Source organism: Corvus cornix, chromosome Z (assembly GCF_000738735.6).
Source record: "Corvus cornix cornix isolate S_Up_H32 chromosome Z, ASM73873v5, whole genome shotgun sequence".
Taxonomy (NCBI): Eukaryota; Metazoa; Chordata; class Aves; order Passeriformes; family Corvidae; genus Corvus; species Corvus cornix.
The window spans coordinates 23,875,276-23,887,758 of NC_046357.1; the positions used below are offsets into that span (position 1 = coordinate 23,875,276).

The window sequence follows — 12,483 nt, forward strand, 5'->3', positions numbered from 1 at the left end:
CAGTCTGGGGATGGAGGAATGGACAAGATGCCTCTCTGAGTTCCCCCTGCTCTGTTATTTTTAGCTAATGAAAATCAGTCCTGTGAGGTCAACAAAAACAACTCAGTTTCATAATGCTTTAAGACTAAGATAACTTCTCCAGGAATGGCACCAATGCGTCCATTGCACTGTATGTTAGTATGTTAGCTTGGAGTGCACATCTCAGGTTTTTCAAAAACAGCAGTGTTGTGGGAAGTAAACAAATCAGTTACCTCTTTGGGGTCAGGCCCTTTCCCTTTCAGACCTCTTTCTCTCTCACCTTGTCCCTACGAAAGTAAGGGTCATGCAGTGGGAACTCCTGGGCTACTTGCATGCCCAGCCAACCACAGGGAGCTTCCAGCTCTCCCAGAGCTTTATGTCCTCTGCCATCACCCTTTCCATTCCATGTGAATGCAGTAGTGCTGGGATGCATAGGACCTTGTGCAGACATAACATGCAGCATCTAGCTGCTGGGGTGGAAAACACACCCCAGAAAAGTAATGCCGAGGCTCCTTCAATGAAAAGGCAGTGGGCCTTGGGACTGTTAATGGGACCAAAACTGGACTCCGTGGTGACAGCAGGCAGACCCTGTGTGGAACAGCAGATCAGCCAGTGTGTGCTTCTGGACGTAATACAATAGTTAAATCATAAAAATATACGTACCTGTGCAAAGTACTCCTGAAATCCTAATGTAATCCATAAAAGATTATTAAACATCTATCTAAGCTTCCAGTAATTACAAGTTGGAAGACAGGGAGGGTAAGGGGGAAATGAAAGCCTTTTTATAAATCATGGAACATAGGATTCTGCAAGAGGTTAAATATTAATATGTGTATTTAAACTGTGTATTCTTGTTTAGAAGATAGGCTCTCAATTTGCCCCAAACTAAATTCCAAACAAGCAATCCACACAAGCACACTCCCCTTCTCCAGCAGACACACCTATCAATGTTCTTGAAAATGTTGTATTTGCTGTCTTTTGTTGTAAGCTGAAACGCCAGTGCTGTGTGATGGCTCTCTAATACAGCTGTATCATTGTAAAGGACAGCTAGTTCACTGCCTGCATTGCACAGGAAGGAGTTGGTCCGTCCAGGATGGTCTACATCATGAATGGTGGCAGCTATTAATGCAGCTACCTCATCTAAATGGTCCAGACTTCCCTACAGGAAGAGAGAAAAATTAGAATGTGGCACAAAAATTACAGTAGATATTTTCTGATTACTTCCAGGTACCCACAATTACACAAATGTAAACTTAAGCAGGGATTCTACCTCCTTGCAATCATTTTCCATTCCCTGTGCCCACAGATTACCTACCACAAAACTCCCACTCTTACCCTTACCCAAATATGCTTTCATTAATGAAGCTTTTTACATTGCTGTCACCCAAGCAATATCTTTGCATAGCATTCTTTAATGGATAGATCACCTAATGGTTTCCTTGCACTTTATATGCTTGCCTGAACGCATCTGTATGGACTCTGCTGCTACACACCCTCTATGTTTTATTATGGGCATTGTCCAAATGCTCCTTAAACACTGACAGGCTTGGGGCATCAACCACCTCTCTGGGAATTACTGTTCCAGTATTTAACCACTCAGTAAAGAAATGTTTCCTAATGTTCAGTCTGAAGCTCCCCTGGCACAGCTTTGAACCTTTCCCACATGCCCTGTTGCTGAGTACCAGGGAGAATAGCTCACATCTCCCTCTCCAAAGCTTTTGTGAAGCGTTATTAAGAAGTGTTACATACAGCCAGTTATCAAGAGACAGAAAAGAACCAGGTTCCCTCCCCACCCCCATCATTGCTACTTAAAAATGTAAATTTTTATAAACAGACTTTAGAGAAACAGTGTGAGCTTGCTTTCATCACAGGAAGACTTCAAAGACAGAGAGAGTTTATGAAGCCAGGACCATTATTTAAACATCTGACTTCTGAATGACACACATAAAATGGCAAACACGTTGAAATCCTAGCCCAGAGAACTCCTAGGTGATGGTTCTACCTTAACTCTCTCCTTCCCAAGAAAGAAGGCGGTAGCATGCAGGACATCTGCCGCATGTGTGGAGTTGTGGTATGAGTTGGAGGAATGGTAGTTGGCTTCAATGACCTGCAGCCATGCCCGTAGTGTTGCTTCTGAACAGTTTAAAAACTCTGAGACCCCAAACCGGGCAAAAACTTTTAAACCCAAATACACTAATGGCCTGAAAAACAATAGAAGAAAAAAGCAGTGCTGTAAAATAGGAACTTGTGATGTTCTAAAAGCGATATATTCAACAAAGAAACCAAGACCTTAAAAAGGGGGAATGCTAAACATTTTTAAATTGCATATCTATAATCTCTAAAAAGTCTGGCCAAGGTTACAAATTATTGCATCTACCATCCTTTCAGACATTATTTTAATACGTTTTGTAGAAATGATGCAGTTCCATTAGAGTTTCAACAATTTGTGTGGCTTCAGAAAAAAAAATCTTAAAAGCCCAATTTTTTGTGTTTAGTATCTGTCAAATAAACAAAATTTCGTTTATCTTTTTCCTGAGGAGAAAAAGCAGACTTTGAACATGACATGGGCACATCCCAAAGGCTAAAAAGCCCTAAGCAAAAAAAAGGTCAAATGTCAATTGTCAAGTGCTGTGTCTGTGTGTTTGCTCAATGCTGGGAAGCCCATGTGTGAAACAGTAAACAGAGTAAAGCCTCTAATCTTTTTGATTCTTGTATCCAAATCCACTCTGGGTTGTCTTTTACTCTGTGTTGCCTGTGAGAGGGTCCATCAGTCACATTTTTCACTCCTGCAAGATGACCTACAAAGCCTCTGAGCTGAGAAGGGCATAACCAAACCCCAACATCTGCAGATTAAAACCGGACAAATGCAAATTTCAAAAGTGGCCATTTTGTGCTAAGAGAGTACAAAAGAACGGGTAGCTTGTTTGATTCTTTGCATCTTGGAATGAAAACCACTTTTCTCTCTGGATGATGTGCTTATTTTTGCGGTCTGCATGACCTCAAGGCTACTGATGTCTGTTTTCATTATAAACTTTAAAATCCCAGTCTTTTGATCCTATCACTGGTTTATCCTCCATCCCATTTTTTTATCCCTATAATCAAAAGCCATAGTTGCTTTAGATCTTCCCAAACTGTAGGATGATTTAGGTGAGGAAGGGGAGAGGTTTGCTTTTGCCAGCATGACCATTTGCACATGAGCAGGAGAAAGGGCCATCTGGAGGGCATCCAGCACATAGCAACATCAGACTATGTTGAACAGTGTCAGCTGGACAGAGTGGATGTGAGTCAAGCAAGACGGCTCTCACAGATTTGCTGTGTCGTGCTTCATTTTTTCCAGAGCTACAGCTCCTCAACAAACTTTGTCTGGGCACCCAGGGAAAGGAGTCCAGTACCTTTTATTTGTAACAGCCTCCAACTCAAAAATATTGAAGTCCCAGCTTTCCTCATTATCTAGGAGCTGTGCAATACAGGGTGGAACATCATTGATGGTGTTCGGCACTGGAAGGTGAGTATGGCTCAGGTTCATATCTGTTGAAATGGAATTTGGGAATTAACACATTTCCAGGTTATTCCCCCTACACTACCACAGCCCCTCTTCAGAATTCCGTTTAGAAAACAACTTTGAGAAAAACAACTCTTTTTCCTGACATGAAAAAGTCTGTAAATGCCTATAATATAAAGGTTTATTACAGAGCATTCGAACATAAACCAAAAAGATCAGTGAACATTTCTTTGAGTGACAGTTTGGTTTTTTGCTAACATTTTGAAATACATTAATTTAATTATTTGAGCCTGCTTCAACACCAAAATGGAGGCAGTCTAGCACTTGTGCTGCAGTCATTTAGACAACCATTTCCAGAGACATATATCCCACTGCAAATAAGCCTGAAGCTGTATGTTAGCAGTATCGACAAAAGAAGTCACACGTGCAAAGGGAAGTTTAAAATGGTGGCTTACTCTTAGAAAACACATACTCATTTCCTGACAGTCTTCTCAAGCCATCCTGAAAAAGAAAGCAAGTTTATCTTACGTTTTTTGTATCACTAGTTGCAAGAACACTACATGCACTTCAGCCGCTATTCCCAGGTACTAAAAGCACTGCTCTTATTGCAGCAGTATAGCATAATCCTTGTTTTAGGGTCTTTCAGAATAAATATGTGAGGATCCCGGGAACACTGGTATGGGATCTCCAGAAAAGATATTAAATACACAGTATATTGCCCTCCTTGATCCTCTCATTGGCACCTGCAGGACTTCATCATTCAAATTGGCCACTATAATTTATTTTAAATTTTCTTTATATTATTTGGCAGGGATTAGCTCAGTGTCTATTAAAAAATGAGTAAATTCATGACAAAATTTAGATAGTCTCTATCTTGCTGCTGTTACAGGACCAAAATCAGAACCTGATTAAAGCAACTTCACTGATACAATGGACCACCTATAGAGCAATCCCTCTAATCCCATATAAGCTTCTAGAGTTTCTAAAAAGTATCTCCTTCAGTATCTTCTGAGACAAATCCAGAGACTGGATGTAGTTTCTAATGGCAACCTCATTCACTTGTATGTGAAGAGGAATGCACCCAGTAGACTGAGATGTGGCCATCTACATCCTAGTGCCTACTGCTAGCAAAGAGGCCAAAATACTTAACTGAAATGGTGATGAATTATGAGTCCCCTTCCCATTGCTTGGGAAATTTTAGCACAGCAGAGCACTGAACTGTGATGTAGGACACTGGTAGCAGCAATTTCGTCTTTACTAATTTTACTCACATTCATCAGACCTCCAACAAGATCACTTGTGTGAGGATCTTCATCTTTGGTACCTAGCTGAGGGGAATAAAGTTCTGTTGTCCGCAGGATTTCCAGAACTCTGTCCAAGGCCTCTGCTACTGTGATAGGGCTGTTTTCTTGGGCAGCATTAATTATGTTAATAACCTGAAAGCAGATTAAGGAGGCAGGCAAAGAAAAGTGAATGGCACTTTTTTTCTTATTACAAAATTTTTATTCTTGGCTTGATTATGCTAATTCTCATTTAGGAAATGCAGTGTAGTTCCCTACAACCCTTGAGGTACAACTCTGAAAATGTAAATTTGTGCTCGGATTTCCTGGTATCCATCTGCTATTTTTGACTGGCAAACTCCTGAGAAGTGAAAGCAGAACGGTGTGAAGTATCTGAAATTGTTGCAGGTGGGTGGACCAAAAACTAGCAATGTCCCAGTCCTTCAGCATGTCCAGGTCTGCTCTGAAGCAATTATTCAATCCCTAGAGGAAAACCCAAACAAACAACTCTTGGATGTGACTCAGATATCCTGATATTGGATGTAAAGCCTTAGTTTTCTCCATGTAGAAATGAAGGGCAGAGAGCAGAAAGAGCTGGGCTGTGGGAGAAGAGGATGGCTGTTTGAAACCCACACTGTGCCTCAGTGACGATCTGGGAATGCAGCAGTGACTGCTCCTGGCTCTGCCAAAACTGACAGGGAGAAAGTTCCATTGCTGTCTTCTCCAGGAGCCAGATGAAGCTACACAGCCACTACAAGCCTCCCTTGTGGGTACAACCGAGGATAAGGAAAAGGAAAAGACCCAGTTGCTCTTAGAGTCACAGAGGTTCTGGGAAATAAGAGCTTGATGATAGAAGAAAAAATGGGGAGAAAGGAAAAAATGGTTTGAAAGTGGAAGATACCGGACACCCTCATGTGTTACAAGTGACTGTGCAGCTGGTTTGTGACAGCAGAGTTTGTATAAAACAGATAGTGAAGAAAAGACTGCAGAAAGTGGGAAAGACAGAAGATGGTGCAGGTGCTCCCTCCTCTGTCCGGTATCTTATAAATATCAATAGTGAGAGCAAAGGTGAGACTGGAAGAACATTCTCCTACTCATACATGACCCAACAGAGCAGTGTCCCCTTCCTGCCAGAAGCCATGCATCTAGCAAGGGCACCCTTCTCCCCTCCTTAATATTCTTTGTTATGACTAGCATTTGGAATGCCATGATGAGATATAGAAAGTGGTATTAAAAAAAAAAATTACTTATATTATTCTGTTAAATACAAAGTACAGGAAACCTCTGCTTCTCTGTTCAGAAATGACATATGAGTGCAACTCCAGACTGGAGTTTGTGGAAAAGTCTGCTCAGGACTCACCTTTGTGATAGGAGCTTCTATTGTCATAGAGTGAATCCGTGCCATTGAAGAGTACCGTCGGGTCTGTAAACTTGGAGCTGCCATTAAAGAGAGCCACAGAGTGTAAATCAGATGACAGCATTTGGAGAGTGTGGAAGGCCGGGGAACAGCACAATGAAATAAGAGTCTTGTATCCCATTTCTCCTGTATCTCTCCTCCTGCAAGTTCTTACTTCATTGTTTCATTTCTTGCACTGTTGTCTGCCTCTTTGGCAGCCACCCTTCACTTTTGATGTCAGATTATCCATCCATCCATCCTTCACTTCAGAATGGAGCTGTACTTACACTTCATGCCCTTTGATTGCAATAGATCTGTGTCAGACATGGCTCCTCCTGTAAGTCTGTGTGTGTCCCTCATCTTGATGGTACAGCTGCTCTAATGAAAACCATTTTGCTCCCCCTAAGCAGTGCTTCTCTCACAACATATAGGGGCAGAAAGAAATCTCTGCCACCACTGTCTCACTTGTAAGCAGTCACAAGTGGGATTAGTAGAAGTACTGCTCTCCAGTAGCTAGCAGCAATATATTCCTTCGTGTTAAACATTAAAAAACCAAAAGTTCGTGTTCAGGAGCATAAGCTGCAGCTTTCTAAGAGAGGTGGCACTAACACTTCACCACACACTTCTAGCAAGCTGCTCCCATCCCTTGGCACAGTCACTGCTCCTCCCTATGGAGGCAGTAAGCATTGCCATGCATTGTATAGCAATGCTGCTACTCAGGCTGGGGCACTGCTTTTCAAATCAAAACGAAGAAATTTTACAGCAATTATAAAAAAATGAAGTAATCTCTGTTTAATCAGCTGTGAATCTGTCTGGTTATTCTTTTGGTCTGCAGTTTCATTGCCCAAGCAAAGTTTGTTCTTTATTTATTTATAAATATATATTAATATATAGTATTGCACATACATATAATACAATATTTCTTGGCAGCTTGCTTTCTTACCATCACTACTTTGAGATGTTATTGACTTAACATCAACTGAGTCTTTCCTTCTGTTCTTGCACTTGTAAGAACCGGATTCTGTAAGTACAAAACAAAAGCTTTAAAAATGCATCAAGAAAAACCTCTACAAAATCTCCTTCATCTAAAATGATGAAAATTTAATTAAGTGCTCTTAACAATATCACATACATGGGGGAAATATTGTAATTTCTGCACACTAGCACAAGGAACTCAGTGCCTATCATTTTAAAGCAACTTGTCTGAAGTCACCTGGAAAGGTGTTTTGCAAGTCAAGATGCCTTGTGTAACAGAGACTTGCTTCACCTAACTTTAGCTCCCTAAAAGCAGCAGTCTTGCAGGCTGTCATCATCTAAGGTTATCAGATATCCTGCTTCAGGAGAGATGTCTCAGGCAGGTGGGCTGAACCCCTTGTGTGAGTTCTTTTTGCTCTCCTCTGACCACTGAACAAGGCTGAGTTTAACTGCCTAAAACCTCAGCCAAATGAGAAAAATCTCATCTCAGTCTACACACTTCAAGCCAAAGCATAATTCAAACTCAGACAGCTTTTGCTTTTATTTGCAATAATTATTTGTACCCTGTGTTTAAGGAAAATCCAACCTGCTGAGAATGATAAAAAAATAAATTTATTTCTTGTGAAAATTAGCCATGCAACAAGCTGTTATTCTTGAAACTGCTGTTTGCTAAAGCAAGGGAAATTAATCCCATGCAGTCCAATTCAAAAGCTGGATGAAATGCCAGGAAAGAGCCTAAAAAAAAAAAAAATCAGGTAAAATTTCATTTTTCTCCAGTATATTAAATTCTGCACTCTCCCTTATGTTTAAAAACAGCAACCATGCATCTGTTTACCTCTTTTCAAGAGTCTCTATCGTACCTATTCCCAGAGTATCTAAAATGCCACCCAAGGATCAGAGACCCTAGCAAGGATCAAAAGCAGATAAAACCATTTGAAGAATCAGAAGTATCATAGCTGCGATATTCTTAACATAAAGACCAATGTTCATGATTATACCACAAGACAGGATGTATGCAGCCTGTCTTTAGCAAAATAAAATGTTGTCCTGGGGTGACTTTATGATGTGTATCCCCTGTCGCTGCTCTATGCCCAGAAATTAACTTTGTGCCTTTATATATACAATTCTCTAGAATTAAAAGTTCATCCGTCTTAAAAGTTACTGAAATAGTTTCTGTAGTTTCTGTCTTAATTCCCTTTTTCTACCACAGATTTATAGGACAGCTTGGGTCTTCTGTGTTGTAGTCTGAACTGGAAAAACTGGAAGCATTTTCCTCTGTTGACGCCTAAGAGCAAGGCATAACTAATGCATGTTAAATAATTTTATTTATTTATTTATTTTATAGTACTCCTCTTACAAACCCCATTCTTGCATTTGGATGAGTTTATCGTAAGGCACTTGAGTGGGACCAAGCATTTATATATAGACAGAGCTGTGAGTGGCTGTAGCTGACAAACAACTCTCCTTGTGTTAAATACCACCTAGCAAGTCAGAAACCTTGCCTATGCCCCCCAGAGAGTCACAGGTGCATAAAAGCTACTCTGTGCCATACTACAATTTCATTTGTAAATATTTAAATGCCTAGGTAAAAATTTTTTCTTTGCCTGGTGAGCATCAAATCTAATCATCCAGATTTGTTACAAATCACACCACCTCAAACAGCATGATACACATGGATTACTTTTCTGTGCTCATCACATTGGTATATGCCCATGGCTCTGGAAATTTATTCTTGGATCACAGCCATGGACTGCAGGGAAGGGTAACCTACATGACATGCTCTGAGGTTGCCTACTTTACTGCACTGTACTCATCAATGTGGTGCCTAGTATGAGGCTTCCCAGTGTTGCTGAAATCTGTCACAACAATGAACAAATGTAAAACATTAGTAAGCTAATGTCAATGTGTTAATTAGTAACAAGTGTCCTGCTTAATTTATGGGCTTCTTCACCTTCCTGTTTTCAGGAAATAAACAGTGAGAAGAAAGTCTGGTTTTATTACAGGGTTACAGGAGCAAATGGTTCTGTGATGTTCTGCTCTACAGGAGCAAACTGTGGATCAGTTCTGGTGGCAGCAAAGGGAATGAGGGCAGCCAATTGCATATGGTCTCTTCTTCCCCCTGCCCACTGTTATTTGGCATCACAAAGCTCTCAGATGTTTGTAGGTATTCTTAGGCTACTTGAAACAGCAGGGGATGTCAAGCAGTCACATTGCATGCTCTTAGTATGTTATATCTTCCTCCCATGTGAAAACCAGAAGCTGCTTGAAGTTGCACAGCAACATTGTCTCACCTTTCATAGCAGGAGAGGCCTCAGGTGCCAGAAGGCAACAAGGCATGAGAACCTTTTCACTCATAATAAGACATCAGTCTGGCTGAGACCAGTAGATTCAGAAGCTTAAAATTGGCCTTAAGTGCCTCCTTCCTTAGGGAAAAGTGTTATTCCAAACACTACACAGCACTGGAGGGAAGGATTATTCCTTTATGCGCCACACTTCTAGTCAAAAGCTCTCTGCAGAACTCAAAGAGGGCTGGAGTGTGCTGTCTGTGGGTAAGCAAACCCACCTGAGACACAAGACAAGGGTTGCAGACATGCTACAGCAACTCAGCGCTGACTGGAACTGAGTTGCTCGGGCCTGGACACCTCAGACAACTGTCTTTGCCTGTGCTGGGGCCAAACCAACGGCCTGCTGACAGGTCCTAAACTTGGAAACACTGTGGCAGGTGTGCTGGCACAAATCAGCACATTCCACATTTCAAACACAAAGAGGTGCCAAGGTACACCAGCCATGGGATCAAACACAGTGTTTTAATACAACAAAGAACAATGCCTCTTAACTTCAAATGCACAGCAAGAGGTCTGCACAGGAGACTCAGTTATTGATGATTTTAAGTCCAATTCATGGTGTTACATCAGAAGCAGCTGGCATCTGTCATTGGCCATCAGCTCTGACCACTAGCTGGACAGAAGGAAGAGACAATTCATACCAGCAGAGAACCCCCAGCACAACTTCCAGCACGGCAGAATGTAGAGGTAAATTATAGTATTCTAACCTGACTGGGAATTGTCTCCTGTGTACTTATCCTCACGGTGACTCTTGTAGAGCTGGAGATAAGAGTAAAATATATATGTAAGGAAAAAGAATACAAAAAATCTTTAAACAGGCTGCATTCAACACTGTCCATATCCAGCATTTTCCGTTCAGCTATTTTAAAAAAAGTGTTTGGCGAAGACTCTTCTTCAGGTGTAATTAGATGTAGAGAAATAATACGAAAGCAAACAGATGTGTCATGCAGAAGATCACAGATACAAGTGCTTTTATGTACTAAATTCCTGTTTAATGCCTGTGTTTACAAGAGAACTGATACTCGGTTTAGGTAGTGTTTTAAGTGCAACTTGCATATGAACCTAAAAGAATAAAATGAAAAAAAACCATTTTTTTCTTAGAACTATTGAAGCAAATTTTGAATGCATCCTTTCATGGGTCACTGATAAACTGGACTTAAAAAAACTCAGTTATAAAAATAACTCTCCAGGAAATAAGGGGTAGAGGTAGGTGTTGTTCATCAGACCTTAATTTCTATGTAGTTTTTAATCATTCTCAAGAATGAAAAATTAAACACAGCATCTTAATTCTTTGTCCTTCTGAAACATCTTGGGTAGCTCCAACAGTAGGTATTTCAAGCTTTCTTAGAATTTAGATAAGATATTTCCATATCTTAATATTTACATCTGTTGCTTGATCTGCAATAACACAGATGAAATGTTCCTCTGCTTTTTCATTCTTCTCAGAAACAGAAGTACTGGCCAGTTCACAACAGTGTAATACCTGCTAATCACCTCGCCCCTTTCCTTTGTTATGTGGTTAGAAGAAAGTATTTTGCTGTTTGTAGGAAAACTGACCAGAAATGGCAGTTTCTCAAGTCTTCCCTTGAAAATTGGCACATGATGTATTTAAGCATAGCTAACAGAGACACAGAGAAAGATTAGAAATAACACATTACTTTTTTTACTGCAGTCACTAGAGATGATGCACGTACCCTCTTACTTCAGATGAATAATTGTCAGTGCTTGACACTGTAATTACACATTATTCAGTACACATAATATTTAGGAGTCCATTACTGTCATATGGTGACTGGTTCCTCTGACCAAATCAATCACCTGCCTGTAGCGAAGCACTAGATTGCATGGAAGCATGAAATCCATGGTTGCAACCTGTCAGGTTAAAGGACAGTACGACAGGGTTGCACTTGTATGCTCTTAGTGTCTGTATCAGTTTGTGACAGTGCAATGCTGCAGGGTCCTCATGAGGATTATTCAGGAAAGAAAGTAAAGGAATGATAAAAATTCTCTTTCTGTCATTCTCGCACATCTTTTTTTTTTTCCTGTCTGCTGTGGGGGGAGGTAGGTAAAGAGGGTGAAAGGAAAAGAAAAGAAAATGGGAAGGAATAAAACCCCAAAAAATTCAGGCATGGCTTTTTGTAATGAAAAAAAAAAAGAAGAAAGGGAAACCCTGGGCTCATGTTCCATATAAATCTTGTTCAGGGGAGTGTAAGAAGTGACTCTTCATCCAAAAAAATTTTAAAAGCTTGAACACCTTTCTTGTATCCAGGAAACTCTCAGAGAAATAATCTCATCCAAACAGAGTAAGGTTAAGGAAATCTCATCAAGTATTGTACAGAGACACAAGGCATCTGAACTGCTTGTTCTGGCCCCAGCCTGGAGCTTCTCTCAAAGCCAATGGATATATCTCCGTCTACTGCACAACTGGCAGAAACCTTGGTGCAGTTCTCCAAGTGCTCTACTAAAAAAATAAACCACATTTCTGTTCTGAATACTCCTCTTCCCCTTCTGCAGGCATGTCCTGAAAGAGCCATGTAAGGTAAGTTACGAGGGCAGTTATACAGTTAATCTTGGGTCAATATGTTCTTGAAAGAAACAACACCTCTCTTGTAAATTTATGAATGTGAAAACACTGGACTCTATCCTGCCAGGTCTCAAGTTGACAATGGCAGCATTAATAATTACCTAGGCTCAGCACACAGGAATAGTCACATGAAAGTCAATCCCCATTCATAAATCTTCACTGTAAGAATGCTTAATGCTCTTTTAGATATTTTTTTTTTCCATGCATAAATTTAACATGCTAGGTTTTTCTGTGTGATAAATCTGGCATGGAAATACATGAAGGTTCCAGTAGTCTCTGATATCCCTTACAGAGGCTGTCACAAATGGCAAAAAACAGATACATTTTTTAAGGTGAAACAATGCATAATAATGTAAGGATGTTTTGACGTCAGCACACACTGT

At 40.5% G+C, this 12,483-nt stretch overlaps 1 protein-coding gene across 2 annotated transcripts in view; it reads right to left on the reverse strand.

The window, feature by feature from the left end:
• The window catches only part of PDE8B (phosphodiesterase 8B), a 73,536-nt gene that overhangs the window by 6,933 nt on the left and 54,120 nt on the right, over nt 1-12,483 (reverse strand). For both annotated transcript variants that reach the window (XM_039567641.1, XM_039567640.1), the window contains exons 11-18: nt 10,224-10,275; nt 7,140-7,217; nt 6,161-6,237; nt 4,792-4,956; nt 3,976-4,021; nt 3,411-3,546; nt 2,021-2,219; nt 960-1,177 (exon numbers count right to left, since the gene is read on the reverse strand). In XM_039567641.1, coding sequence (XP_039423575.1) covers nt 960-1,177; nt 2,021-2,219; nt 3,411-3,546; nt 3,976-4,021; nt 4,792-4,956; nt 6,161-6,237; nt 7,140-7,217; nt 10,224-10,275 — 971 coding nt within the window. The remainder of the gene's footprint in view (nt 1-959; nt 1,178-2,020; nt 2,220-3,410; nt 3,547-3,975; nt 4,022-4,791; nt 4,957-6,160; nt 6,238-7,139; nt 7,218-10,223; nt 10,276-12,483) is intronic.